Consider the following 26,434-nt stretch of genomic DNA (forward strand, 5'->3'; position numbering starts at 1 on the left):
AGAGACCAGGGAGCTCATTCTTTACATTATTCTCGGATAGCCTCTCTGGCTCACTTCTCTAGCTATCTTCTCTAAGCTTTGCCTCCACCTCCATCACTATCTTTCCTATGGTGGGAAATTCCTTCTTCCTGTTATTTGTAATTAAGCATAAATGGAAATGCATAGCACGTTGAGATCATTCTGTAACACAGCAGGTAGAAAATATCTTTCTTCTTGACTTAACAGGCCTTTTATTTTAGCTGAGTTGAAGAATAGTTTCTTAAGGTGTCAAGGCACATAATTCTTTGTCTTCCAGCCATTGATTCTCATAAATAAACTAGAGTCTTGCAGTTTTAAGAGCTGCAGTCGAATGACTTGATTGGTTTTGCTTTCTGTATTAAAATATGAATATGTGTACCTGGGAGAGGTTAAAAAGTATACAGGTTGCTTTTTGAAACTCGTCTTCATAAATTAAGTATAGCATTTGTGCATTGGTAGCAATTTGTTTTGAAAAAGCAGAATTTTATGGAAATTCTTTGTGTATGTGTCTGGCATTGCCAATAGAAGATTTGCAGCAGTTAAATCATGTTTTTGCAACTAAAGCATTATACAGATGAGAGCCCTATCAACAATACTCATCCACTTGGTGCTTGGAAGATTCTTTATGCACTTCTAAATCAATTTCATGCATGACCTTTTTTCATCACCAGGGTCAAGGCCTAGCTTCGCACTCTTCATAGAGAACACCATAAACGTTTCACTTCCGGGCACACCAGCCAGCTGAAGCTTAAATCAAAAGTTTAATTTTAAACAATAGGTCCTGATTTGCTTACATTAAAATACCACTTCAAATGACTCCATCACTTTCAGTAGAAACAAGATAAGAGACCAAGCAAACTTATTGGGTCAGCACCAAGAAAGATATATTTGTTATAGCTAAGCAATCTATTATAAAAAAACCACACCAAACTTGTGATGTTATTGTCAGCTTTTTGTGATTTGTTTCTCTTTTGTTTGAAATGGAATCCAAGTACTGAGATAGGCTATTTTTTCTTTGCCTGCCAGTGTATCAGGAGTTTGATCACCTTCTGGAGGAGCAGTCCCCCATTGAGCTGTACATCGAGTGGCTGGATTCCATGGTGGACAGATGTGTTGTAAAGGTTGGTAAGCAGGAGTAAGCATCTGAGTCACTGATGTGCATTATGAGCTCTATTCAGGTCATAGATTTTAGCAAAAATAGAAAGGAAGGGGAAAAAAAAAAGACAGGCATTGGTAATAAGCAGAAGTAAAGCAACAATGGGCAAAATCTCACCAGTTTTCATGCTCCGTATGAGAACTGCTCACATTCAGGATTCTGCTTTTTTCTGCTGTTCTGTATTCTGTCCCAAAAGATGATACTCAAGAATGGAAGAGGCTTGAGGTTTCCAATCAAATCAGTATTTCAGGGGTATGGATAGATGAATTCAGAGTCATCTTAACTACATAATGCAAATAAAAGGTATAATCTAGTCTGGCCTTTTAAGATTTGATTAAAAAATATTTAGGTTAGCTCATTCACTTATGTACATTCAAACGTAAGGATGAAAGTATACATTACCATTCAGTCAAGGACACATTTATGTTGCCTTTTGAGCTGATTCAGGATACCAAGGACTTGTATTTTATTTTAAGTGTGTGCATAAACCTACTAACAAATCTTTAAAAAATATTTTCAAGAGTGATCAGGCATCACTATCATTTTACATAGCATATGAAACTATATGACTTTTAACTTCTGTCTCTAACTGTACTTTGTAGTATAATGTTCTATTAGAATTTCAACTCTTCATTCCAGTTGTTAGAGCTAAGTAGAAAAAAAAAAAAAATGCTGCCTCTTCTGCTGCAAAAGATCCATGCAGAAAACAACAGATACTCCCCAGATTACTGCAATTATTTTGGTAGTTTTAGGTAACTTCTCATTTAGTCAGTGGAATGCATTTTGAAATTCAGACCATAACTGTTAATTTCCTTTAAGAACTTGACATGAATTTTATTAGCTAATTGGATGAACCTAATTCTTTAACTCACATGTGGCTATAGTAAATAAATTTTTGAAGAGTTGATCCCTAAGGTGTGCTTTCTAGAAAGTATTTTTGACAGTGAAATGACTATGTGAATTCACAAAAATAAAAACACGATGGAACAAAGAGAATTATATTCAAGAGTAAACTTTAATTTAAATATTAATATAAATTTTCAGTGTAGATCAAGCATTCCTGATCATAAATTGCTTTCTTGACTAGGAAGCAAGCATGAACATGTAAGTAATTAGGTTAAGATGAAGATCAGAGAAATTTTTTGGCAGTCTTTTCATCATTTATAAAGGAAATTCCATGTTGGTGTTGAATAATACTTCATTATTTCCTCTTTCTGAAGGTTGTATAAGTTACAAGGTGGCTTTCTGTGTAAGTGATGGGGTTTTTTAAAATTTTGATATATATTTTAATGTGAAGATAATGGTAAGTAGTTTTTTAGTATAAAAAAAGACATATATGTGCATCCTTCAGCTGTATCGGTTGGTAGAAAAAAAAGTTTCTCCACGTCAGATATATCTGGCTTTTTTGCAGGTAGCTGCCAAGAGACAAGGTTCTTTGAAGAAAGTAGCTCAGCAGTTCCTCCTGATGTGGTCCTGTTTTGGCACGCGAGTGATTCGGGACATGACTTTGCACAGTGCACCCAGCTTTGGTACTTTCATTTTGTTGTAATAATTGCATGCCACAGTCAAAAAAATCTATATCCTGGCTTGTAATGCACAGTTTAAATGAAAACATAACCAGTTTTCACATGTCCAGGGCTCTATTAAAAAAAGAGTTGGAGCTACTGACATTTGGAAATAATGCTCAGACAGATGTCTGTCTGCAAGATCTAGCCAGGGGAGCTGAAAACATTACTACTTCCTTCTGGTTGTTGTCAGACAGTAGCTGGAATTATCAGTCACAGGTCAGCTGGAGGAGTTGATTACAGGAGCATTCCCTAATGCACTTCAGTGCAAAGTGAGCCTGGTTACCCAAACCACTGTGACTACTTGTGCTAAGAGATATGACTTTGCTCTGAAGTGGATGAAAAGCTCTCCAGTGAACCACTTTGCAGCTCTGCTTTTAAAGGACATAGCATTTTAAACTAGTCTTCGCAAAATGAGCGTGTTTCTATCCCCTGGACAGATTCTCTTCCATTCTCTTAGAATTCAGTCACGGTGGAAAAATAGACTTTTACTTTTTAAATGAAAAAGCATGTTGCTTTTCTATACAGTTTCAAAAGGGGCTTTGTCTTGAATCCTGGGATACAAACAGTTCAGATTAAAATCAGTTAAAAGCAGGAATGATTGAAAAGGGACTGCTGTGTCATAAGTGTGAACATTTACAGTCACTTAGGACCAGATTTTGCATGAGGGGTGTTTTTTATAAATGCACATTTGTCCAAATATGTTAGTAGAATATTAATAACGAATGAATTTATGAAGGCTCTGCATTGAACAACTGCAAGGTTTTCTGCCAGCTGAGCTTTGATGTCCTTTATGATATTATAAGCATCTGACAGCATAAATTCAGATACTATCAGAGATAGGCACAATATAATCTGTATTTATATTGTAATCTGAAACTACTTTTGTTGGTTTCCCATTGCAAAGAGTTTTCCAAACAGGTATTAGTGAGTCACCATTAGAGATCTGAGTCTTCAGGTTTTCAAAGGGGAGAATGATACCAAAACCATATCCTCATCCTATCAGGCAGAAGCCTGGGCTATCCCTACCTTGTTTCCCCCAAATGTCCCAAATTTTATTTAGCCATGGACCCAAATTTATAATAATTTGTATTAATGATGTTACTCTTTCACTGCAAGGTCATTTCACACATTGTTCATGAATTAGAGTTCAGCCAGTTCCAAAAGAATAATACCTGAACGTAAACAGCTTAGAGCTAGATGGCAAAAACTCTTCTGCGCTTAATTTAACACAGTTCCTTCTAGCTTTTAGAAAAAATGTATGCATCTATGTGAGTTCTATGGAAAGAAACAAAGATTGATTTACTATTCTAAGTATTTATATCTCTATACCTTTGTTCTTAACTTAGATAAAAAGCTTTGCAATTTTACTGCATTGGAAACTGCTTTAGTGGACTGATTTTTAATGATTTTTTTTCCACTTCAAACCATATATAGACTCAGATGTTCACAGTGGAATTTTTTTAAAAAATAAAATAATGTGTTAAATGATGGGATCTTTACTGTATACAGGATGGTATGGTTTTATCTTTTCAATATATGATACAGAAATCTGGTTGGAGGAAGTTGGAATACCTGGCACTGGACTGGCTAGCACAGAGATTTGATTCTGTGAAACTTTTAAGCATGGTGGCATGGGCAGGTTGAAACAATCCCTGGCAGAAGAAAAGCTCCTCTTTCTCTCTCTCCTTCACCCTTTTTCTCTCTGCCTGCCTCCCTCCCTCCCTCCTTCCTGTCTATGCATATCAAAGGCACAGTTGGTGGTAGTGTTTGGGTAATGCATCCAGTGTATGAAGTACCTAATTAGTAATAGAAGCTCCATGATTTTCTCCAGATTTGGAAATCTCACTGTTGTTTTGCTACTTAGACGTAATTGCTGTATCTGTTAATAGCTGATGATACTTACTGTACATTAGCTGGGTAATCATTGCCATGATTTCTGTTAACTCCTGAAAATTAGAGCCAAATGCTATTTTTTATTGTAACTACAGTCTCTTGAATGACTTCTTACCTCTTCCTAAAGAAGCGTATGGTTTGCCAGCCACAGCTGGATCCATTTCAGTACTTAAAGATGTACTTGAAAGAAACAAATAGTTTCATGTGTAAAACAGCAGCTTGCAAACACAGAATAAATTATTGTGCATCATGCTGAATAGTTATTCACTGTGTGGCTGAAATGCGTGCCCTGATATTGGTTTCACTCTATAGCTTACATTTCATTTGACTCATTTAAAAATGTAAAAATATTGCATTCATTCAGTACCAACAACTTGTTTGTCTAGTGTCTTTCACACAAATTCTGGGCTCAAAACCTCTATACAGAGTTTAAAAATACACAGTGGGAGAAATAATAGGAGAGGAAGAGAGAAATTCAAAAGAGTGACAGCGGCACTAGAGTGTTTTTACATGCTGCATTCAGTATTGCCAACCCCAAGTCTTCAAAATAAAGCATTAGACCTATGAAAAACAAAGACATTTTTGAAAAATAGTGAATCTTGTGTTTTTGTCATTTGCTTGCTAGCATTTCAGTGTTTAGAGTTTGCAGTTCCAAACATTTTTATGAAACTACAAGAAACTTTCCTTAAAAATGTTTTTAAAATCAAAGCTGAGGGAGGAATTTGATGTGAAACACTAAATACTGTGGTTTATAGCACCACATGAAGTTTGCTAGCATTTAGATCTGTTTTTCTTGCCTTGGAAATACTTACCAGTAATAACTGTACTAAAGTCAATAGAAACTTTCCACTGAAAACCTGTAGTCAGAAGAAGAGTGAGCATTTTGTAGAGATTCTTGATAATCTATGTTTCCACTGGGGAAATCCTAGGTCTGTAACAAGGTGATCAGCCTGGCTTACTGTCTTTATTGTACTGCTAAATTGAATAGGATTTTATTTAACAAGACTTGGAGCACAACAGATTTCTAAAAATAAATTATCTGCAGTAGTTTAGTGAAGATCTCCACTATTTACACTTGCAAGGCTGAGCAAACTTGTTACCATTTTGATTTGCATAGATAGGTGAAACAAATGAAAAACTGAATGCTTCAGGTTCACCAACAACCAAAGATTTTCTCCCCTTAGCAAAGGTGTTGCAATCATGTATGCCCTTTTTCTGTGCTGCCTTGCCCAAGAACACAAAGGCACATGTTCACCTCCCAGTGTGTGCTCAGCTTGTATCAGTGAGGACAGAAGCCATGCAGGCATGGAGCAAGAGAATGAAACACAAAGACCATCCAGGTCACAAAGAAAAAGAATGTGTTCAGAGTTACTTTGAAAGCTGAATTGCCAACTAGGATTGTATAAGGATACAGGGTCTTTCAAACCACTTCTTCTGCCCTTCAACAGTATGCTTAAGAAGTTGGAGTAGGGGTAGTTATGCTTTGTTGTGGTAAAAGCTAGTATCCCAAGATAAACCTAACTTTCCTGTGAAGAAACCAATCATTATGGAATTTGATTGAATTTGAAACTTGTTGCATCTTTTTCCCATGGAAGGGTTTTTCTTCAAAATGTAATAATGGAATTTCAAAAGAAACACATCAAGATGAGGCTTTTTTTGGTGTGTCTGACAGTAGTTGTTTTCTGTTTCCCTCTCAGCTGGTGATCTTTCTCTGGTTTAAGCCAGCTGCTGGACTGGCTACTATTTTAACCTGACTGCATTTGCAGTTGCCAGAGTTATTTAATGACGTATATGAACATATTTTAAGTATTCCATGCAAATCCAAATAGACATAGCAGCTTTGTAAAAAAATAATTGTATGATCAAATCCTGCTATTACAGGTACTCTGTGTCATGGAGTCTATTGCATATACTGACCAAACTCCATCTTGATACTTGTCAGTCGTCTTCTGCAGATGAATGTTATTCCTTTCGGGATTACACTACATAATGTCTCAGCTCTGATGCTTTGCTCCTCTAATTTTCCCCTGAAATGCATCCATGGTCTCTTCTTACACATCTATTTTTGTGGCTATGTGTGCTCTAGGGCAAACATTTCTTCACCATCCCTGACATGTATCCTTCTTTATAAATTATGGGAAGCAACTCACTTCCTTTCTGTAAAATGAAGCCAGCTGTGCATTTTTAGTCATTTAAAATCTATTACCCATTCCCCGCATCCTCCTGGTAATCTTCTCCATACCAGCTTCAACTTGTACTAATTTTTCTTGAGCATGGGTGACTAGAGTTGCATGCAATATTCTAAGTGAGGTTTCACCAGTGTCTTGTGCAACAGTATTAATATTTCTGTTTCTGCAGAGGAAGTATATAAATCAGAAGATGATACAAATCTCTAAGGGCAGAATTTCTTACAGAGTGCTATTGAATTTCATTTCCATTACTCTAGTCCATAGCATCACCCAGTTCTTCCTCCTAGCAACATTAGCAAGTTCTCCATCTGTACTCAAATCTTACTTGAGGATTTGTGGCAGATAGCTATCCATATAATCTCCTTTTACTATTCATTTTCAAAGTGTTTTTTGACTCTATCCCCCACATTTTCTTTTGTCCATACTCTTCCCATATGTCCTTTAGTCCTTTAGCCCTTAAGTTTTTCACATTCCTGTCATGGCTATTAGGAGATTGTATCCGTGGCATCTTCAGAGCTAAGCACATAAACAGGCCAAATGCTATGCTGCTGATATGATTCAAACTGATAATTAGGAAAAGATAATGCAGTAGAAGTATGACAGAGCAAAGCTTTGGCACAAGTCTTTCCATTTAAGATACCTGCAATTGCTGCTAATGCCTCTATGTTTGGTGATTAATGGATGTCTCATCCAATCCAGGCAGCGCACTGGAGATATACCATCAGATTTGTAAGGTTGTTTCTACCTTCCTATTGATTAGGCTCTCATTTCTTTGTCCAATGACACAGGTAGTTCAGAAAATTCGTACCAGGACATGTCACTAAGGCAGCCAATTCAGAATTCTACTTCTGACAGAAACTTATATCTGGTCCTTTAGATAAAAGGAAACAAATCCGTTGTAGTGTAATTGTCTAAATGGTTCAATGCTAGTGTAGAAGAAAACTCCATCAAGTCCCAGCTCTCAGCTAGGCAGCCTCCTTGCACTCTAAACCACAATAATGGGTTTGTACAAGCCTGTATAAATCCAGGAGTGAACACAGTTTGCTAGTCCCCAGTTTCACTTTGACCTCTCTTACCTTGAGTAAGAGAGATACTTCAGTGACAGTATTATATGGAGGCAGTCCTACTTAGTACTGTTTGTGTTGAATACCATAATAATCAGTTTAATGAGTGTATTGAGACAGTCAATGGCTTTTTTGTTTGTTCACATTATTACCAGGGTCTTTTCACCTTATTCACTTGATGTTCGATGACTATGTATTGTACCTGCTAGAATCACTCCATTGTCAGGAGAGAGCTAATGAGCTAATGAGGGCAATGAAAGGAGAAGGAAGCACAGGTGAGTTTGTTCTTTTATTCATCTTTTGTTGTTTTGTTCCACTGGATTCACTATTTTCTATGTTAGGACATTTCTTTATCCTCATCTAACCGAGTGAGGCTTAGTGAAAAACATTAGAAGCAAAGTGTTTTTCAGTTCTATCATGGTCTGAAATAAGTCATGAGGGGGGCATCCCTGGTTAATACATTCTGAAAGAAGCCTGCCTGGTTCATGATGTAACTCTGGGTGTCTGAACCCCATTCCTAAGCACACACTTGGTGTTTCAGTAAGAGATTTTTGTAGTGAGCCTTTTACCTCAGTCTACCTAAGCCACCATTGTATTTCAGTGAACCCAGTCTTAATTCTCTCTCTCACCCTGGTTTACCACTAAGTAAATTCACTGATATGAATGGACTTTACCAGTCTAAATAAGAGGAAGAGATGGAAGAAGTGAGCAAAGACAAAACCCAAAGCTATTGTTTCTGGTACACTTATGTGCTAAGTGCCTGTACAGAAGCAGATTCTGAGTCCTGCTCCACTCTGCACTGACTCACCAGAACAGACGCAAACAGACTGCCTTTAGTCTCTTTGCTTAGGGAAGTCCCTTGTAATGAGGGATTCTCAGTGATCTACCTTCTTTGCATCTCCCATTAATTTTGGCAAATTAAAGCCCTCTGTTGCCTTTGGAAAGTTCCACTCATTTTAGCTGTGACTTAATTTGTCACCCTGTAGCTTTATGGGAAGAAGAACATTACAGTGATTAGAGTAGTATCTTCTATGTGTTGAAAGACCTGGATTTAATTCATTGCCCTGCTATAGCCTCTTGTTTTTTTGACAGACAAGTTGCTTATCCCTGTGTACTTTCCACAAAGCTTTAGCAGATAGAACTATCCAGAGCGTCACCCTCTGTAGTCAATGAAGACAGAAGGTCATGACCAAATGCCATTGGAATACCCTGGAGATTCCTCTATCTTTCCAATGTCTCTAGAAGGAGTAGGAGTGCCTGGTTTAGACTGGACTCCTAATTTTAGGTATCTAATAGTATATTACAGAAAAATAAGCCTTAAGCTGTGTGTGAGTTTCCTATCTATACAACAGGAAAAATAGCACTTTCTTTTAAGAGGTCTTATGAAGGTACAATGAAGGCTGTAATGTTGAATGTTATAGAAGTACTCTTCCAAAGATTTGTGATTCCTGGTGTGCATTTCTTGAAATACAGCCTGCAGAACTTAATTGCTTGCATTATTTTTTTTAATTTCTCAGTGTTCCTTGACTCTACCTTTAACTATGTTTGATGATTTTTTTCTCATCCTGCAGCAGAACTACGAGAAGAAATTATCCTGAGTGAGCCAGCTCCTCCAACTCCCTCACCAGTGCCGTTCTCCCCAGCTAAATCTGCCACCTCAGTGGAAGTGCCCTCTGCCCCCTCACCTGTCAGCAATCAGTCCCCAGAGTACGGTGTCATAGCAGCTACAACAGGTAGGTAGGCTTATGGCAGCTGGATCTGCTTGAAGACAGCTTTTCCACATGGTCACCTGAAATTGAGCCTGAGAACATGATGTGCCAGCTTGCAAGATATGAGAAGCCTTCCCAAACAGAAATCTGTTTAAAGTATCAGTTATGCCTTCTCACTGTATCTGAACATGATGTGCGATCTAACAGGAAAAAGATCTGGTGTTTGGAGTCTAAAGGCCTAACTGGAGATCCCACACCTCACCGTATCAGAATCTGTTCAGTAGCTGAGGCCTTAAGAAGAGCAGACCTGTCACTTTATTTCTAAATGCTTTTTCAAATCAGTACAATTTTTCATATTTCTAGCAATGCCCCCAAAGAATTATTTAAGAATATAACACTTCTGAGCATCTTCAATCATTTTAAGGGCAATAAGTCTATCTGAAGAATTCTATATAATTCAAGGAAATGTGCCAGATATTTTAAGGTTTAGTGAGGTTTTCAAAATCCTGAACCACTAGTGGGTATTTGAAACCCAAATATGTTTAAATAGCTGTGCAAGTTTCTTTTCGGAATGTTTTACACATCATTGATAACTTTCATCTTTCAATTTAGAGACCAGGATTTACATGCCTGAAGCCTATTTTCACTTGCATACTCTATTATGGCAGCTCATGAGGTAGTTGTATTCTGGTGGGCCCAGAGATTAAAAAATCTGTGCCTAAAGGTACTCAATTTGTGGGCAGGATTGTCAGAAAACAATAAGCACAAACCTGGCTTCTTGTTTGTTCTGTATAAATGGGCAACCATCCTCTGTACTCTAATGTAAAACTCACTCATTACCTTTTGGATGAGGGCAGGACAGTCTGTCTGTATGATCAAAAGACAGTATTTTCTTAACTCATGGGAAAAAACAGACAGAAATGTGAATGACTTTCAGAAAGGCGTTCCAGGCAGTGAAATTCCAGCTTTGCTGCTCCTCAGTGACATGGGTGTATAATCAGAATGTGGAAACTATCAATTCTGTGACATACCAGAAAAGTTACAAAACCTTCTTGAAAGAATGTCAGAAAGTGACAATTTACCACACTGGAGAATTTAGCAGTGGCTAAAGGACTAATAAATCTTTCTGACAGATGTTTTTCATGTTTTCAAAGGCGCCACAGGGAAGCACAATGCATAGTTGTGGTGGAAAGAGATTTAAGAACATTTGGAACATAAGGTTTTCTCACTGATGGAGCCTATACCATATTTAAGAGCGAAATAGGGTGGTATTACCCCCAGAACAGTTAGACAAGAGACACATGATTCCTAGATATGGCAGGTGAACACACTGCTTTGGATCAGGCAATGCTGGAGATGACACGTGTATATGTTTGAGTCTGGAAACGTTGATTTTGTGGGTAACTTGGTCTGTAGATGTTGTGGCCCAATGGGATCATTGTGATGTTATAACCAGAACTTGGTACGATGCAGAACTGTACCTAGAAGTAAAAGACAGAAAAGTAGGAAACTGTGTGCTCTACAGTGGCATTGACAGGAATGGAGATTTGAAGGACCTGTGTTTAGGCTGCAGAGGCTGTAACTCCATGTGACTATCTTAACTATTAACCCAAAGCTTATTCCACATTTATATAATAGCCTATTTATCAGCTGTTGGGGCTCACAACTTTGGCTTATTTGACTTAGGTACTTGACTTAGGTGCAGATCTGGGCAGGCCTGGTAACCGTGCGATCTTGCATATCCCTCCTGAATCCTACCAGTAATGCAAGGGAATGGACTCACACAAACAGTACAAATGCAATTCCTTTTTGTTCTCATGTTGTTTACTATTTCATTATAGTCTGTTTTATTCTCTCACTCTCTTTAATTTTTATGTCCTGGTAAGGCCAAGATCTGCTAGTTTGAAGTCTCAAGCCAGAAACAGGTTCATTTGTGAATAATGGCTGAAGGACTTGATCCTACAGTACAGGCAGTAGAACATGTTGTAGTGGTTCCCATAGCAGAACTTCTTAGGCAAGAAAGCTATTTCCGATTATTTTAGCTCTCTGTTTTCTCCCGCTTTTAATTTTTAGGTTGTTTTAAAAACTTCTGTTTGGTTGAATTGGATTTTACTCTTATGGTCAGGTGCAGTCTCACTTCTGCAAGTGTGAAAATCATTTTTGCCAAGCACAAGCCAAATTTGTCAATGCAAGTAGTGATCTGCTTAAGATTAAATATAATATGGCTATTTCCTGGTCTTAATTTGGGCAATTAGTAATACCTCCCTTTCCCATGTTCATCATGTAGATGAACTGAGCACCTTTTTAGTTTGCTAACAATTACACCATGGAATGCAGGGTTCATTCACATAAAGTAATACAAAATGACAACCATGTTTCAGCTATAGGAAATTGCTATACTGTAAAATAGGAGTGCTGAAGATGTGTTACATATAATCAAACTATTCCAGATTAATATATAGGATTAATATATAGAATATTTTAGAACAGGAACCTCTGTTCTGGAGAGATATATTTCAAGTACACTCTATTGATTTTCTTATGTGTCCTTTATGAGGTAAATGTAAAAATCTGCAAATGCTTTGCAAATCTTGAGAACTAGTTCCATTGGTTACCACTAGCTCTCAGTTCCCTAATTTAAGGCATCATTAACTCTTTCTTGCTTGTGGCATTAGCAATAAAAGTTAATTATTAAACTTGCATTTTAACCTTTTTGCCTTTAGTCAGTGGTCAGCACAAAATCAGCAAATTAAACTATTGTAATTACATGATACCAAGCAAAAGAAAGGTAAAGCCTATATATAGCATTCTGTGGTAGAACATCTGACATGGCTCAGCTAACATTTTATTTAAAACTTTTTGTTAAGTTACTAGACATTTAAAAAGATAATTAGTCTCCATCCTTTCTAAATCACAAAGGCCTCATTAATGATTGTTCAAACTGCAACAATATTGTAATAAAAGTGATAGCTATATGGCTGACTATGCTATTCTCTCTTAAAGCCCCTCTTAAAGCTGTGATTACTCATTTGCCATTCAATCGTTTTTAGACAACCCAAAATGAACTCTTAGTTGTAAGTAGTTCCTTATATGTTAGTAAACTAATCTATGCAGTTTACTGTTTAGTTTCAAGAAATGTATGTGTGAAATAATTCTTCAGGTCAGCAATGGTCATTTAAGGTCACTGTTCCAAGTCTAGGCTAGATACTGAAGTTCTGGTAATCTGGCACAGGAGATACTTGCACAGAGATACGACCTCTCATATTTGTGTGTGTGAGTACAACGAATTTCTGTTTTCTTCCTAAAACTTCAGCTCCTGGACTCATATGAATATATGAGAATATCAACTCTTGTTCAACAATCAGAGTTTAATTCTCATAGCTGCAGAGTGTAAAAGTCAAAGGTTCTGATTTCAAAAGGCAATTCTCCCCTTCCAAATGGAAGGGTTTGTGTTTTTTCTAAAGCTGATAGTTAAGACAAACTCTAAGTTGTGTGGGGGCAGAATGGGGGTCTAACTCCAGATTTCTGACTGCTTGAGGTTGACAGTACTGCTTACTATCAGACATAATACACAGTGCTGTGAGTGTCTTGCTTGTACCTGAGTGGTCATTTACTCCAGCATAAGGCGAACATAAAATGCAGTATCATGAAGCAACTTTTCTTTCTCTCTGCAATGGTGTACATGATGGCACCAATGACAGCAGGGCTGTTGTTGGACTGATAGCAGTTCCATTTATATTTGGCTGTCCTACAGGTCAGATAGATAGCCTCTTGGTCAGTATCCTCAAAATAATTTTTTTTGTTAAAAGAGAAAAGAAAAAGGAGTGATAATAAATGAACTTCCTTATTTTAGTCAAACCCTGCATGTTCAGAACACAAAGCAGAAAAAAATGTTGCTCAATCACTATTGTTTTTGCTTATTTCAGAAAGGGTTCAGTCATATCTAAAAGAGACTTCATCTCCTGGAGTTCAATTCTGCAGCCAGCTGAAGAAATTAATCATATAGGGCTTGGACATGGGCGGGTATTAAAAAGCTAACTGTGAAAAACTTCCAGACTTACCTCATTCCTCCTTTTCCACCCACCACAATGTTGGCAGTATCCTGGCTGACCCGATATGTACATATACACGTCTGCAAATCTGTTGTCTTCTATCCTTCCTCTCTGCCTTTGTGACTAGGTCACTGAAAATAATGGCATCCCTTCCACAAAGGCAAAGAGAAGTGAGGCAACTGTAGATTCCCAAGAACATCCTGAAAAAAATATATGAACAGCTCTCTGTCACTCTCTAAATCCAGAGTAAAACCCAACATACGTTTGTTTCTAACCCACAGCCTCCAAAAGAAAGTGAGTATTTCCTAAAGCAGCTGTGTGAAGTACTATCCTGTGATACTGGGGACAATTCTTGGTTAGAAAAACTAAACAAAGATGTTCACAACTCTTCCAGTGCAAGACCTATTCTCTGTATTTGTTTCTGTGTTGTCTGGACAGGCACAAAGCATGTTACACCCTAAACATTTATTTTAAAATTAAACTGAGGTAGCTGCCAGTTAGACTTGAATGCCAGGAGTGGTCAAGTCCTCTCATCCAAGGAGTCTGACTTCCCACAGGAAGCACATGAAACAACTTGCTGTCCTGGACTGACTAATTTGCCTCAGACTGAGATAAGATTCCTACTATTTTTCAAAAAAAAAGAGGCTGTCACAATGGCTGGGCCCAGTCAAATTAACCATATTTGGTAAATGCAAAGGATCTTTTGGCCCCTTTATTACCACTTCTTGTTGGAGTTAGGAAGGCCATGAGATTTTTGGCTCAATGGCCAAATTTTTTCATGGAAAAAATAAAATCAGGTCAAAGTAAAACTTTTGTTTTATGGTATATTTAAAAAGTGAAAAAAAACCCATAACGTTACCTAAAAATAGGTATTTGGGGGTTTTTCACCATCTTTGTTGGCCGTCTTTTCTTTCTTTTCTCTTTGTTTTTGCCTTTTGAATTTAGGCCTGTTTTGAAACAAAGTTTCAAATTTTCATTTGGAAAATAACACTAGTAAAATATGTTGACCTTTTGAAACTGAAACGTTTCACCAAACTATTCTGCAGACAAGTTGTTGATATTTTCAAAACAGCTTTTCTCTTGTTTTCAAGCGAAGCAATTTGGTGACCACATAAGTAGCTTTGGCCCCTTCCACATAAACCATATTTTCTAGTGAAGGTAGGTTCCTTAAACACTTTTCCTCAACTCAAGGAACTGTGACTGCTCATAGCCACAGCAGCACTGATGTGCCCACTCAGATGTGTATGCCTCCTCTTTGGTCTCAGGGACCTCAGTGGTCCTCTTCAATGGGAGGACATGAAAGACCGACAATTCAAGAGTCTGTGACAAAATGCAGCATGTGAAAACAGGCCTAGCATAAATATCCTTGGTTGTAACACATCCAAGGATGTCTCTATTATAAAAGCACCAAATCACACCCTGCTGGAGTATTTCAAGCTGAACTTACCTTATGAAGCTCAGAATGCCTTCGTTCACACCCAGAATTAAGCATTTCTCGTTTCAAAAAAACTATTTGTCTGATTTTGCCGAATAAAATCACATATACCTGAAGAAAATTATGCACATCTGAGATAGGCTTTTCATTCCCCAAAACCATGGAGTGGACACAGACCTGGTAATACAATCATTTCCCCCTCTGAATTAGGCCCTTTCATACTACAGGAAGTCCTAGAATCCACAGTGGAAAAAAAGAGTCACCTCCTGCAATTCCTTTTAGCTACTGAAAAAGAGTTGAGTGCCCAGAGCCCCCCAGACTAGTGTTCACATTGGGTTAAATTCAGTGTTCTGGTCCTCATTTGCAGGGTAATCTCAGCCAGTATGGTCATGACCTCCAGCAAGAGCTATGTTATACCGGAACAATGGATCTGTCAGCCTCCTGAGTGAAAGGGGTGTGTGCAAAGGACAAAGGTTTCTCAGCAGCTGGCTCATGAATCTGGAGTTCCTGCCTGGAAGGGATCAGGATGATTAAAAAACTCAGCACCTTCCAAGCAAACTGGAAAACCCACTTCTTTGCTTTGCTCTTCCCACAAATGCTCTACACGAAAAAATAAATTAAGTCCAGTCCCTACCGCCTCAAAAAGAAAAAAAAAGTTATATTTGCAAGAAGAAAATGGATAGGCTATTTCTGTCTGTATATTTGTTATAATTTGAAGATCTACCACCCTGTTGCCACCACAAAGGCTGGTACCTAGTTGGGTGGAACAGATACAAACTGCAAAAGGATTCAAGAAATTTGTTTGCCTAACACCCATCTTTTTCTAAGCCTTCATTGTTCTGATCGTACTTCCTGTCTCACTCTGGGCCTGATCAGCCTCAGAGCTAAATAGACCAGCAGCCCACTCCATGTGAAAGAGACCTCAGGGTTTGGTGCCTCATGCCTGAGAAATATTAGCACTGGTGCTCCTCATTTTCTAAGTCCTATCCTAGTTCTTCTAAAAAATGATAGCCTCAAATTACAATACCACACTGAAAATTCACAGTCTGAGCTGTTCCAGATATGACTCTTGCCTCTGGATCTTTGCACACTCCAGCTGATCCATTTGTATTTTTATTTATGCCTCAGGCATTACTGGTTTATTCACTTTGGTTGATGCTGTTTCCATTATCAGTGCCTGTTAGGTTGCTTTTCTGTAACCATCTCAAAGCGTAACACCTCTATGAATGACAGCCCATGTTATCTGTATTCCTTTAATGCTTGTTCGTCTGCAGGAGCTATGCAATCCTATACATGGTCACTCACCTACACTGTGACAACAGCTGCTGGGTCACCTGCTGAAAATTCCCAACAGCTGCCCTGCATGAGAAGTCCACATGTACCATCATCATCTGTCACACACCGGATACCCGTTTATCCCCACAGAGAAGAACACGGGTAAGTCACTTCCCAGTGTCTTGGGGTTTTTTTGTGGTTTTTGTATTAACTTAGGGGGTTTTTTTTGAAATGCAGTGAAATCTGTTTCTTGAGGTAGTAAGTCTGTATTGCAAAGATGCTGGTATCATTATTCTTTGGCTGTTATTGTTGTGTGATTACGTTATGTCTCAGGTTTATAATCTCATTTAATTCTATTTAAAAACACAGTAGTCTTGGAGACTATTTTATAAAAGAGAAGGCTTCAGTAGATTTCTTCTCTGATTCCTGTTTTCCTGTGCCATGTTCTATCCCAAAGGCTAGATGTGCCCAAAAAACAACCATACTATACCATGTCTCAGGAGAGGTGATCCTTCTCCTCTGCTCACTGCTGAGACCACATCTGGAGCACTGGATCCAATTCTGTGCTTCCCAGTACAAGACAGACGCAGGCATACTGGAGTAAGTCCAGAAAAGGGACACTTACGTGATTGCAGAACTGGAGTGTCTGTCATACAAAGAGAAGCTGAGAGAGCTGGGATTGTTTAGCATCCAGGCAGAGAAGGCTCAGGGGGGACCTTGTCAATGTGTATAACACCTGCTGGAGGATGTAAAGAAGATGGAGGCAGTTTCTTCTCAGTGGTATTTAGTGACAGGATAAGAGGCAATGGGCACAAATACAAGAAATTCTGTTTAAGCATAAACAAACAAAAAACTTGTTTTACTGTAAGTGTGATCAAACACTGGAACAAGTTGCCCAGAAGGGCTATGGAGTCTCCATCCTTGCTGATATACGCACCCCATCTGGACATGATTCTGGGCAGCCTGCTCCAGCAGACCCTGCTTTGAGCAGGGAGCTTAGACTAGACAACCTACACAGATCCCTTCCAATCTCAATGATTCAACGATTCTATTCAGGTCTACTGTTACATCTGCATATAAAAAATGTCCAGAGTCTGGAGAAATAGCCACATTTTCACCATAATATTTTAATTCCATCTCCATCACCAAAATTTTCTCAAGGCTCTCAATTAAACTAATTACAGTAGAAATTTATGTAACATTATTTGATCTTGTAAAACTCAGAAACTCACACTAAGTTTCTCAGTGCTCTTCTCTGGAAAACGGAGTGAGCAACTGCTGCAGCTGCAAAGACTGAGCTTTGCTCCCATGCAGAAGACCCAGCAGAGAGCATAAGCAGTATGGAGGTCATGACCCATTCCCTTGCTGCATTTCCCACCAAATGCAGACTCTTAGCCACTCAGCATACCTGAAAGTTTCCTAACAGCAGTTCTTCTGAGGTTGCTACCAATCTTGCACACTAAAGGTGATCCTCTGTGAAATATAAAGGTTCCAGACCACCTTGAGATAAAAGGAGAAAACCTAAAAGATAAGAGTACTTCATACCACAATATTCCACAATGTAAAGGCATTTAAGAACTGAAGCCTTGGAACGACATAAAGGCCTAGTAGTTCCCAAGAAAGAATTGGTTATAGACCATTATAGACTGAAATATAGACTGTTGAATTGATTTGTACAAATACTTTATTCGTCCTTCTGGCCAGTTATAGAAAATAAAATATAAGTTCAATGATAAAAAATGCTCCCTGTAAAATAAAAATTGATTAAGGCCAAATGCATGTTACCTAAAATGAAGAATGGGCTACATGATCTGTTCCCCATTATTAAAACAAGCCTTATAGCAAGTGATACTTGTGTAGGTTTGTGAAACTGGAGAATAGCACAATGTCCATAATCTACTCTAGCTCACTGCAATAAATCTTCTTCTAAATCCACAGTGGTACTCTCCACACATGTGGGATCTCAAGACTGTAGATGCAAGATCTGTGGTATTAATAGAAGAAAATATCCTTATATATAATTGGAATTTCCCTTGTTCCAACTTGTGTCTATTGCCTTGTCACTGTACACCTCTGAGAAGAGTTCGGCTTTAGCTGGTCTATACCCACCTGTTAGATGGTTGTAGATCATCCCTTTGCTTCTCTTCTTAAAGCTGGACAAACCCAGTTCTCTTCCTGTAAGTCATGTGCTTTGATCCCCTATCTGTCTTAATGGCGCTCCACTAGACTCACTCCAGTATGTCAATGTGCTTTTTGTAGTGGAGAGCCAAAAACAGGACACAGTGCTCCAGATGTGATCTCCCAACTGCCAAATGGAGAAGAATAATCAGTTCTGTAGGCCTGCTGTCCACACTCCTGCTAATACAGCCCAGTATGCAGCTGTTCTTCATTGCAAGGTCATGCTGGTGACTCATGTACAACTTTTTATCCACCAGAACTTGCAGGAAATTTTCAGCAAAGCTGTTTCCTCTCTATATGGCCCCAGCCTGTACCACTGCAGGAGTTATGATGTCTCAGATGCAGGACTTTGCATTATTCTCTATACTATCAACCGACCATTCTTTCTGAATCATAGCTGCTAGGCTCCAGAGTAACTGCCAGTTCCCAGCTGGACTTCCCCAAAGACATTGTGTGTATTGTCCCCACTACTCAATGACTGTAGTCACTGTAAGACATGGTACTGGGCAGAAAACGTTTTTGTTGGATTTTTCAGGTACACTTTGTTCTTAGAGAGATGTATGGTTCCTCAGCCCAGCACTTTCAGATAGGCAGGAAAATACCAGCCTCAAAGGAGCATGGTCATCTCCTTCTCATGTCCTCAGTTCTTGCTCTTCTGAAGTTGAAGAGAGCCAGAGGAATCTTCCTGGACCAAAAGTACACAATAGAGTTTACAATAAGAAACTTTATAAATTACGATAAGAAACTTTATAACTCCAAGCTCAGGTGAATCAAAGCACTCTATTTTAGCCAAAAGTGATGACTGTTTGAATAAAGGGGACAATATCAATAGTTTCCAGGCTAGGACATAGCATCCTTAATGACTAGAGAAAGCATGAAGTGCAAACACTGCCTTACAGGACTTGGCTTTGTTTGTGAGTCCAAGGGCCTCCTGGACTACAGGAGGGACTAGATAGGCAAGCATCTTCTTCAAGCAGAGAAGGGTGCATCATGAAATGCCAGGTTTATGCAGATCTTGCTTACCAGACCATCATGTTGAAGGAATTAAAACACAAGATGTCTGCCTACCACAGTGTGAAACAACTCCATGAGACAGATAGCCACTCCTCTCTCCCCTACCCTCCACAGAAAGGCTATCAAAGTTGTATCATGTGAACACCAGCTTGTCTGAGGTAGATTATGGAAACCACTCATATTTACAGCTAAGCACAAGTGAATATAAGAATGAGAGCTCAATGTTGAAGAATGAAGACAGACATAGGACCTTATGCCCTGAAAATGTTTTTGGAGGGGGTTCTCTGCTCTCATTTTTAAGCTTCTGGTTTGGCTGGTGTTTGACATGACATGATGCCTCTAGAATACCATAATAAAATCAGAAGAATAGTAGAAGTTTAAACTCTACCCAGTGTAAAAATGACATTGAACTTTCCAGAAAAATTCTGTACAAATAACTGTCTTCCCTTTCTCACAATGAATTGGTTACCCCATTTGTTTATTTATCATGGTTTGTGTTTAATTTCAAGACCATATATTTTAAGAGCCTTTAAACTTCTATGCTGAATTAGCATCAAATGTTCGTATGCCTATGCAAAGATGGGGAAGTTGCAGAAAGTACCCAACCATCTTCTGCTAGTGAATGGCCCAAATAATGGCGGCCAACAAACGCTGACCCTGCATTTTCTTATAGCTAAGGAAACTGCTGCCTCCTTTACCCCTGGCTGTCCCGAGACAAGTGGTTGGGATAAAAAAAGAAAGTAGGCAGGTTCTCCAACCTCAGATCCCACTCTATTCTTGAGTCAGCTGTGCTAAAGCTGTGTGTTGTATGCTTCAGATGCAAATTAATATATCTCTCTCCCTCCCAAACAAGGAACATCTGACCTCAGTGCAGGGAGATAGCTGAACTCCACAGTGTAGTGGAGTTCAAATCTTCCTCAGCCTGGATAGCAATTTACTAGGAAGATGTCAATAAAATAATAAAAGGGGAAGTCCCTTTCTCCTTAGAAAGTGCACAAATGAGTCTGCAATTTAAAACTAGTCAGAGAAGCATGCTGAGTCTCTCTATTTTTTGTTGTGCTGAACACAACATTTCACTAAATGGCATCTGCTCCCCAGCTGAGCTGAGAAATATCTTTTTTTAAAAGGTTATTTAAAATATCATTCTCCTATGCAAAAAGTACAACTGTATGTCTCAAAATTTACAAAATTATTAGTGACAATACAATTATTATGCATACTAAATAGTGCTTGTGAATGGATTTTAGATACACAGGAAGTTACAACTATGGTAGCTATAGCAACCAGCATCCCCATCCAATGCAGAGTCAGTATCCCTCCTTACCACATGATACTGCTATTTCTGGACCACTTCACTACTCAGCTTACCACAGAAGCTCTTCGCAGGTAAGTTGGATTTATTACTTGTCAATGCTTGCTATAACATTGTAAGTTGTGCTTGTAAATTTCTTATCAGCATATCAGCTGTCTGAATCAATAGCTGCCATCAGTGTAGACATTGATGGTCCCTAATTTTTTTCTTTTCTAATATTACCTAGATATCTTTTCATTCTGGTGGAGATTCTTTTATCAGAAGTAGCTTTAAATTGTATTAAACTCTAAAATTCTAGTCTAGATCATAGAAAGTGTTTCTGTGTTAAGGAGTAGCTGAAACAAAAATTAATGTAATTAGGTGTATGTTTCTTATGTGTTCAGAACAGGAAGAGATTCCCAACACGAAATAAAAGTGTTCTCATACAGTTGAAAGAAGATGCAGAGACCATAGTGAATTCTTCTGGGGCCTCTGCTTTTGAGAATACATATGTTTAGGAATTTGTCAAAAATGTGAGTTCTGAATACAGTTTGAATAGCTTCAGGATGCCATTACAGAGGTTCTGTTTAATCTGTATGCCATAATCTCCTACTATAATACTGAGAAATTATGTCAGTAACTATTTGAAGACTATTTCGGTTCACAAAACTGAGCCAGTAGAAACCAGCACAGATTAAGTGGGAAGATGATATTTGGCAACAATTCAAAAGTAGTGCCACTGTAGGACGTCTTTAGTACCTCATACAACTGGTGCTTCCCCAGTGTAGGAAGCTGCTCTCTGGGCTCTCTGCTGGAAGATTTGCAAAAGGCAGGTACAGGCAGGAAGTGATGGCATTGGGATACTCCACCCACATGGAGTATCTGCTGGAAATTTATACAAGTATATTTAGGGACCACCATGCTTAACTCTTGTTGCTGGACTGGAACAGTTTCATACCAGATGCAAAGACATGAATTTGATAGTGCTTTGGACGAGAACACACGCAATCTGCATCTCATTCTGGTCTTTGGCATAAGTCTGCCACATGATCTCAGTGTAGTAATTTCTCTTTTTTATGCTTTATTTTCCCTAGCTGTAAGATAAGAATAATGGTATTGACCTCCTTAAAGCTTTTTGAAATCTGCTAGGAAGATTGTCCTATACAACCCCAATACGCTCATTCAGACCAGCTCAACAATGGCTCCCTAGCTTATGGAAAGAACAAGTCTACAACTTCTCACCTATTTATGTAGCATCTGGTCCATCAGACAGACTACATGAAGTGTGAGAATTTGTTTGAGGGTTGTTGCAGCTGCTGTATCTTCAATAGGAACAGCGAGTGAATGTTTAAGTACAGTGTCCTGTAAAGGGTTTGTATACATTGTTTTTTCAGTACAGGCTTTACTCTATCATCTCAAGCTTTTTTCCAGAATGCATCACTTTATGACTTAAAATTGGCTCACCAATTTTCTTTACTCTCTCTTATCCTTTAATGCAGAAAGCCCGCAGGAGTGCTGGTTCTCAAATGGTCTGTAAGGTCATGAATCTGTTTGTAAAACAGAGAATTAGGCTTTTACTGTTTAGAAATGCTATCACCTGCATAAGGAGTTTCTTTCTACCCTCTTTTTCACGCTGACATAGCGTAAGTTAAACAATAAATAAAGCAAAGCAAGATAAATACATTTGTAGTTTACTCATGTCCTGGTTAAAGCATTATATGGAAATAGTAGCATACACTAAAATCATGCAAATATTTTTCATACTGTAGTAGACTTGTCTCTACAAGTGCAGATGTCAGATCATTCCTTCCTCTCTTGCTAGCCCTTGAACTGTCCTGGACACACATGAAGAACAGCTACGCTTTAATGATCACACTTCAGAGCAAAATGATTTCAACTTGTACTTAGCATGTTCTTTCTCATGCTGCTTGTAAACTGAGATGGAATCTCACAGCAGGACACAGCTAACAATCCTGTCAATATGCTGATTCTGTATTGAAAGAAGGTAGAAACTGAAACCATACTTTCAAAAATAACATAACAGTCTTGAATGATTTTAATATGGAATTTACTGACATTCTTTTTGAAGCTAATATAAAATGCCTGTCCTGATGATAAGTCCTTTCTTAGCTCCTTTTAACTAACAGAAGCTCATAATGTACTGTTGCCTGTAAAGCCTAATAAGATGTTAGGGAACTACTGTTTTTCTATCAGACTTTCAAAGGGGAACATGGTGCAAGGAATTGCAGTAGGACTCATGACATTGCAAAATCAAAATACAGAAAGCCAAATTTGCAATGAATATATAAACAGCTGCCACTATACTGAAACTGGAGGAGATGCAATGTGTATGTATGGCTGTGGTAATACAATCAGTAAAGAAGAGGAGGCATTGACCATAACTCTTCAAAAGAACTCTTTGTTATAATCTACATGCAGTCCAAATACAGAACTCTGACTCAGCTTTAGCTAATATTCTATCACGCTCTTCAGGATTGTGTCCAGGGATTAACTCCTAAGAAAAAAATTTGTGTATGGGTAAATTCTCATCTACAAGCAAGGAATAAGAGAGAGCCCTTGTCCCAGGCAGGGGTCTGAGCTGAAACAGGTGACATGTAATAGATGCGGGGTTTAGGCTACATCTGTAAATTACCTTTTTGGTCTCAAAGAACACCATGTCCAACCTCTTCATGTGGAAAAGAGCAACACTCTCCAGGTTTTATCAGGTCTGATTATTTGAGGCTATTTTCCATCCAAGAGAAATGCACCTAAAGCAAAACAGTTATGCTTGATTTTTTGTTCATTCATTTGGTAGAAATTTAAGATGGATCATTTCACAGATACAATTTACAGACCATCAACAAAAAAGTGTAATTGGAGCAAAGGGGATGGAGGGAATAACTTCTATTTGGTGGAAGTGGGGAACTGAACAGTTGAAAAAGGAGAAGGGAATGAGTGACCCTTTAAATTGTATTTGTCAACAAGTAACATGTTGATCCCAACCTGACAATGCAATGATCATTTTAGGATATCTGCTATGGTTTTGTCATTGGAATCCTTACAGTGGGGCTGTGCTGTCACACAGCTGTAGATGTTTTACTATGTACAGCTCTTGAAAAGTGCAGGTGAAGGTCCCAAGCCAAGCCTGTCTCACCTGACCAGTCGCAAGTCCATGTCAGTGAGGGGCTTCTGGATAATTTGAATCCCCCAGTGTCAGAGGAAATGAGACAGCAATAGTTGCTAAGGCCAATACTGCTGAAGCACCTTGTGTCACAGCTGCTTGCTCACTCACACCCCATCCCATAACAGACTGATGAGAGCCCTTGTGGTTATTGTTATCTCCCACCTCTGAGACAGTCTTGGAGCTTACCTTGGCTCACAGAGGAATGTGGTGTCTTGTGACTTTGGACTAAACAGAAATTTTTATAAGTAGCTTATAGTTTCAGAGAGATCAGTGACTCCCAGTGGACAAAAAGGCAAAAAAAAAAAAAAAAAAGGAGGAGACGATTGCTTGTAAAAAATTTTATAGGGAAGTAAATGTTATGCTGAAGTAATGTCTGCAGCTACTAACCCAGCATAAGCCTAAAACTGGCTCCTTCTGGCAGTATAGACTGACTAATACCCACTGAGCTAAGAGTCTTTTTGTTGCCAGGCACAGTCTGTTCAAACCTTGGTCTTAATCCGAATTTTTTTTTCTTTCATCAGCATCTGTGAATAGTTCTCAGAACAGTTGCTTCCTTGTAACTCCAGGCCTGATTGCTCATTTCTTGTCTTAGTTTACTGGCCAGGAGGCTGGCACACAAATAGAGAAAAATTATCTACAGATTGATTTGTTACTACCTAATTCTCTAAGCCATAGTGCAGAAGTGCATACAATCCTATGATGCTACTCCATCATAATTCAGAAGGGGCCTGTGTAATGTGTGTACATAAACACATCTATACTGACTTTATGTTTTGACATGTTTCTGCCTCTGCAGTTTAAGTACCTGATGCCAGGGTAGAAAATAGACAACAACTCTGTCTAAAAGCCTCTGAGCGTTCCTGTCAATCTATGTCAAGTTTAGCAGAGAGGTATCCCCTTCAAAGGGGATCCCTCTTCACAATGTCACCACCTACTCCACCTCCACAATGTACACTTGACTGGTTTTGATCACAGCTTTTGGCTGCAAGTTTCACCCTGGTTGGACAGGTCTTGATCCTCTTTCAGGCTATCCATAAATATTTCAATTCTCCTTCTTCCTTAAACACAAAGTAATTCTTCCTTTGCACTTCCAAGATGGAGTAACTACCTTCAAATAGCATATCACAGGTGGAGGTATTTAACAGAAAGCCACAGAAGTGGCATAGCAGTATTTTCCTTTTTGTTCTTTGAGATGCAGTTCCCACCTTAAAGACATCTTTTTTCCTGCTTTTAAGCTATCTCCTGTTGCACTCAAGAGCATAGCCAGGCTCAGCTGTTCTTGAGCTGGGGCTCTGTCCTCAAAAGGCACTTATCAACTTCTGGGACTCGGAGGAGGACATTTGTATAAGCAAGTGCTTGCACTGCTGTTTTGTTGTCATTGGATTTGGTTTATGAAGAGCCTAATTGACTTACCTGGTCTGGACAGAACAAACCAGCCTGGAAAACACTGCAATAGTACAATCTGCTGTTAAGTGGTAGGTTGAGTCTGCACCTCTCAGAGGCACAGAGCACAGTATTGGGGCCATATTTAAGCAGTGTTTGTACTCTGACTCTCCTAAACTGCTCTGAGGACTGTGGTGGTCTCACATAACTTCCCAGAAATGTCCTATGAGTTGCAGCACCACTTAGTTTCTCTGTGCAATGTTGCATGCCACAATTGTACCCAACCAAGTCTTCACTTCCCTTCATATGCTTCTACAGCAGGATTTACTTAGAGGCTGTACTGGAAGAAAGTAGTAACTCATTTTTTTTACAGTAAGGGAGCCAAAGAAATCCTCTTCCAGACAAAGCTTATGCTTTAGTGTCCATTCACGTTGTTCTGGCCCATATATGTCACAAAAAAAGGGGGAAAGTTCTAGTCCCCCAGCACATACACAATATAAGCTCATTACTATAGCAATGCAGTAAGAATAATATACTCTTCCCAATAACCACTCTGTCATCAAACAACTAGTAATGACAGAAAGAAAAAGTACTGTCCAAATCCCACCCATGCAACAAGAATCATTGTTCCTTAACTGTATGGCTTCATAATGGACTTGAGATTGTTAGAATGTAATTGAAGTAATTACGTATTGAATGCAACGGGAAACAGATGTCTTTGTTTCTTTTTAAATAATTACAAATAGCATTTTCATAAGGCTCTAAATGCCGCTCCCAAAAGTACCAAAAGCACTTAGGCTGACTAGAAAACTTCACTCAACCTATTTAACAGTCTAATATTCAATAAGCTTCAATTTGTGGAGAAAAGGATCAAATTAAGCGTTATAAAGATGCGATAAATCAACAGTTTTGATTATGTGATTTTTTGAGATTTTAAGCATATTTTTATGAAGGTAATTTATAGCCAGTTCTGCACAATTGCTACAATTTCTGGTATCAGTTATCTGTAAAAGTAGTGGCTAACG

At 38.6% G+C, this 26,434-nt stretch overlaps 1 protein-coding gene across 1 annotated transcript in view; it reads left to right on the plus strand.

The window, feature by feature from the left end:
• The window catches only part of RFX4 (regulatory factor X, 4 (influences HLA class II expression)), an 87,270-nt gene that overhangs the window by 56,135 nt on the left and 4,701 nt on the right, over nt 1-26,434 (plus strand). Inside the window, exons 13-18 of the mRNA XM_010288622.1 lie at nt 1,045-1,139; nt 2,586-2,703; nt 8,044-8,163; nt 9,460-9,621; nt 16,359-16,521; nt 20,799-20,937. Of these exons, the coding sequence (XP_010286924.1) occupies nt 1,045-1,139; nt 2,586-2,703; nt 8,044-8,163; nt 9,460-9,621; nt 16,359-16,521; nt 20,799-20,937 (797 nt within the window). The remainder of the gene's footprint in view (nt 1-1,044; nt 1,140-2,585; nt 2,704-8,043; nt 8,164-9,459; nt 9,622-16,358; nt 16,522-20,798; nt 20,938-26,434) is intronic.

This window comes from Phaethon lepturus, unplaced genomic scaffold, assembly GCF_000687285.1.
Source record: "Phaethon lepturus isolate BGI_N335 unplaced genomic scaffold, ASM68728v1 scaffold14666, whole genome shotgun sequence".
NCBI lineage: Eukaryota > Metazoa > Chordata > Aves > Phaethontiformes > Phaethontidae > Phaethon > Phaethon lepturus.